This window comes from Protobothrops mucrosquamatus, unplaced genomic scaffold (assembly GCF_001527695.2).
Source record: "Protobothrops mucrosquamatus isolate PMUCROS unplaced genomic scaffold, P.Mucros_1.0 scaffold2896, whole genome shotgun sequence".
Lineage (NCBI taxonomy): Eukaryota > Metazoa > Chordata > Lepidosauria > Squamata > Viperidae > Protobothrops > Protobothrops mucrosquamatus.
The window spans coordinates 64,506-68,554 of record NW_015388924.1 but is presented as its reverse complement, the minus strand read 5'-3'; the positions used below and the strand labels follow the sequence as shown (position 1 = coordinate 68,554).

The following is a 4,049-nucleotide window of genomic DNA, read 5'->3' as shown; positions in this document are numbered from 1 at the left end:
GGCCCGGACCGACCTTCATCTGGAGGGAGCCAGGAGTCGGACTGCGGCCCCCTGACCGCGGTCGCTGCGGGAGAGATGTGGGGGGGGGAGACGTGTTTTGTCAAAGGCCTGGCGGCTAAAAGGAAACTGTTTTATGCCTCCAGCAGTTCAAATTTGCCTTGGTGGCTTCGGGTAATTGCTTTATCCTGGAGTGAAACGAAGGGCTATTTGTGGTTTCCTTGGTGCTCTCCTTCCCAGCGTTTCACACACCCAGCGAGGTAACATCGTTGGTCCCGGCACTGAGGCGGTTACCTAGTTTGGTAATGAAATGTCGGCCAGAGCTACGGTTCAGCCCTGAGCCGTGAATATTTTCTCTTATGGCCTCCTGAGGGGGACGTCCAACGAAGGGCCCGGACCCTCCTGCCGATGGATGGGGCTTGGTCCTCCAAGAGGGGAGGGTGGCCATGGCAGAGGGCCCTCCCTCGGACAGGAGGCGGGCAGTTCCTCCATTCGAAAGCCTTGGGAACCAGCCGGCCTTCCCTGCCCTGCTTCTGTAGGGGGTCTGCCGCCTGCCTGGGCCACCACCTGGCAGGCGCCTCTTCCATGGTCCGCCCTTCCCATCTTCCCACCCAGTCCCTCCTCCTCCATCACCATCACCTCTTCCTCCTCCTTCTTCTCCTTCTTTTCCTTCCTCCTCCTCCTCTTCTTCTCCTCCTCCTTTTCCTCCTCCTCCTCCTCCTCCTCCTCCTCCTCCTCCTTCTTCTTCTTCTTCTCCTTCTCCTTCTCCTTCTCCTCCTCCTCTTTTTCCTTCCTCTTCTTCCTCTTCCTCTTCCTCTTCTGCTTCTTCTCCTCCTTTTCCTTTTTCTTCTCCTCCTCCTCTCCTCCTTTTCTTTCCTCTTCTTCCTCTTCCTCTTCTCCTCCTCCTTTTCATTCCTCTTCTTCCTCTCCTCCTCCTCCTCCTCTTCTTCTTATTCTCCTCCTCCTTTTCTTCTTCTTCTTCTTCTTCTTCTTCTTCTTCTTCTTCTTCTTCTTCTTCTTCTTCTTCTTCTTCTCCTCCTCCTCCTCCTCCTCCTCCTCCTCCTCTTTTTCCTTCCTCTTCTTCCTCTTCCTCTTCCTCTTCTGCTTCTTATTCTCCTCCTCCTTTTCCTTTTTCTTCTCCTCCTCTCCTCCTCCTTTTCCTTCCTCTTCTTCCTCTTCCTCTCCTCCTCCTCCTCCTCCTCCTCCTCCTCTTTATCCCCCGTGGTGGGTCCCCTCCGCTTGCTGTGGCACCCCTCCTGGCCTTTGGGGGAGCGATGGCGGATTCCCAAGAGAAGGGGGTCCCCCCCAGGAGGGTCTGTCGTAGGAAAGGGCTGGTGCTGGTCCTGTTGCTTCTCGGCTGCCCCGGGATCCACCGGCTCCCCCTCCCGCTTGCAGACCTCCTCCTTCAGCCCTCGGTTAGAGAGGCCACAAGTGCGAGTTAGGCCTTTGGCCGCCTTTAGTGGGCCTCTCACAAAATGGCTGCCCCAGGGAAGGGCTATGTGTTCCCAAAATGGCTGCCGGAGACCACTTGACCACCCGGCAAGCTCATGAAATTCCTCCTGGGCTGCTCTCTGCGGCCTCCGACCATCTCCTCCTTTCTCCCTGGCAAGGTGGGCCGGTTTCCCACAGGCGGCCCCAGAGCGGCAGCCCTCCTCCATTTTCTTTTCCTGGGATGGGAAGGAGGATCATTCTTAGGTCATTCTCCCCGGCCTTTCCGTGCCCCTTGGCAGCTCCCCAGCGCCCCAGTTTGGAGCATTGTGAATGTTTACAAAAAGTCTGCAGGCGCCCCCCCCCACCCTATCTACTCCCGGCCGAGGCCCTCTTGCTGTCTGCCCCTTGCCCCCCCCATTGGCTTTCTGCTCTTCCAGTTGCTCCCCGGGTCTCTGGGCGTGGAGGAGGGGGTCTCCGCCCTGACCGCCCCCCTACGTCTCGAGGGGGGCTCTCTGCCTTGGCCTCCAGGTCTGGGTGTGGAGGAGGGGGTCTCCGCCCTGGGTCTCTCCAAGTCTCCGGGGAGGGGGGGAGGCTGAGGGGGCAGCAGGAGAGAGGGGGGGAGTTTCCGGAAGAACCGCGGGAGAGTCTGCTGAAGAAAACCGGGGGGTCGTTTGGGTCTCGGGATCCGTCCACCTGGGGGTTTGGCCCTTTGCACCTTTGGGGCACCTCCTGCAGGGCTCCCTTCCCGGTCTGTGTGTGTGTGTGTGTCTGTGTCTGTGTTTGTGTGTGTGTGTGTGCTTCACGATTGAAGGACAGCACAAACTTTCTTGGGGTGTTTGGAGACCCCATAAGAAGCAGACCCACCAAAGGGTTGCCTGGCCGGCCCCTGTGAAAGACGCGGGCTGCTCCGCGGAGAAGCATTCGGACGCCCTCCGGCCTGGCTGGCTCTGGGCCTCTGCGGCTGTCCGACTTGCAAGGGCCCCGGCTCTGAGGGGGAGAAGAGAGGGGGGGAACATTCGGCTTCCCTTGGCCGGATTCGAGGCATCGTCCTTGGCCACCCGTCTCCCCTCCGGCCCCCGATCGGCTCGAGGGCACGGAAGGGATCCCGGTCAGAAGGCTCCAGCACCTGGGCCTCTTTGCCACCTTCTCTGTCAGCCGCGGCTCCGGGTCAAGGGGCCAGCCGGGCGGGTGGATGGCTCAGGGTGGCCGGTGCCCCTGCGGGGCCTGTTTCATTAACCGTCCCCCCATGCGTGCCGCTCCAATTCCCCCACGGCTGATGCCCCTCTCTTCTCCCCCCATCCAGCGTCCTGGGATGCCCTCCGGCGCTCGCATGCCCCACCAGGGGGCCCCCATGGGTCCCCCGGGCCCCCCCTACGTCGGAAGCCCCTCCGTGCGCCCCGGGATGCCACAGGCGGTGATGGAGCCCACGCGCAAGCGGGCCGCCCCCCAGCCGCAGCCACAGCAGCCACAGCAGACGCCGACGCAGGCACCGCAACAGCAGACGCCGCAGCCACAGCAGACGCCGACGCAGACGCAGGGCACTGCCCAACAGAACCGGTCCCGGAGGTGAGCGGGCGGCCGGACGCAGGAGTGACGGGCGGGCAAGGCAGGCACCGAGGCCTTGGGGCTGCCAGCTCCGCTTTCCCAGAGCCAGAGGGGTGGTGGCCAGAGGGGGGGACAAATGGGGGCACACAGGGGCCCTCCCTCTTCCCGGGTTGTTTCCCGCGGCAGGGGCTGGAACTGGAGGGCAGCCTTGTGAGCCTGAGTGGGGGGCCGGATGCTCCCATCTGTCTGCCTGGCACCTGGATGGCGGGGGGCTGCCCGGAGGAGGGAGGGAAGGAGGGAGGGAGGGAGGGGGGCACCTGCTCTGCCAGCCCAGTCTGTGGAAGCCATTCAGGCAGCCCCCCCCCGAGGCCTGAGGTGGGGCCCGCGATTCTCACCCTCTGGCTCTGTGCCAACTGGGATGCCCTATAGGTCTCCTGGGCCGCAGGCTCCTAGGGGGCAACCGGGGGGACCCACCGGGAGCCGGTCCTTGGCCCCATCCCTGGGAGTTTGTGGGGGGGAGAAGGAGAGACCCCAGAAGCCCTCCCGGGACCAAGACCCCCACACACACCGTGGCGGCAGCTGTAAGGGGAAGCCATAGGGGGGCTCCTTCTAAGGCCGGGCTCAGCAGCCGGGCTGGGGTGGGGTGGTGGCTTCCTCTGACCGCTGCTCTCCCCCGGGGGCCTTGGCCTCTCTTTCCTTGCACAGTGTGAAGAGGAGGAAGATGGCGGACAAAATCCTCCCTCAAAGGGTGAGCGGCTCCTTCCTGCTTTGTCCCCCCCCCCGGGTCGGAGGGTCCCCCGAAGCCCCAGGGTTGAGGAGGGGGAGGAAGAGGAGGGGGAGGAGGAGGACTGCGGGGTCCTGGGTGCTCTCTGAGCTGGGTGGATTCCTTGCAGACGTTTCATGGCCAAACTAGGTAATGTCATCAGTTCTAGAAAGGAGCGGAGGTTTGGGAGGGGGAGGGGGAGGAGGGAGAGGAGGAGGAGCTGGGCTGAGGCTGCTATTTCCTCCGTGCCCACCTGCCCACCCACCTGGGTGTAGCTGTGAGGACGCAGCCTTTCCTGGGGGGAGGGAGGGAG

General features: G+C 63.2%; 1 protein-coding gene across 1 annotated transcript in view; it reads left to right on the top strand.

Annotated features, from left to right (window-relative positions):
• Positions 1–1,271: 1,271 nt before the first annotated feature.
• LOC107296615 (SWI/SNF-related matrix-associated actin-dependent regulator of chromatin subfamily D member 3) overlaps positions 1,272–4,049 on the top strand; it is a 10,553-nt gene continuing 7,775 nt past the window's right edge. Inside the window, exons 1-3 of the mRNA XM_015825961.2 lie at positions 1,272–1,412; positions 2,732–2,994; positions 3,679–3,721. Coding sequence (XP_015681447.2) covers positions 1,272–1,412; positions 2,732–2,994; positions 3,679–3,721 — 447 coding nt within the window. The remainder of the gene's footprint in view (positions 1,413–2,731; positions 2,995–3,678; positions 3,722–4,049) is intronic.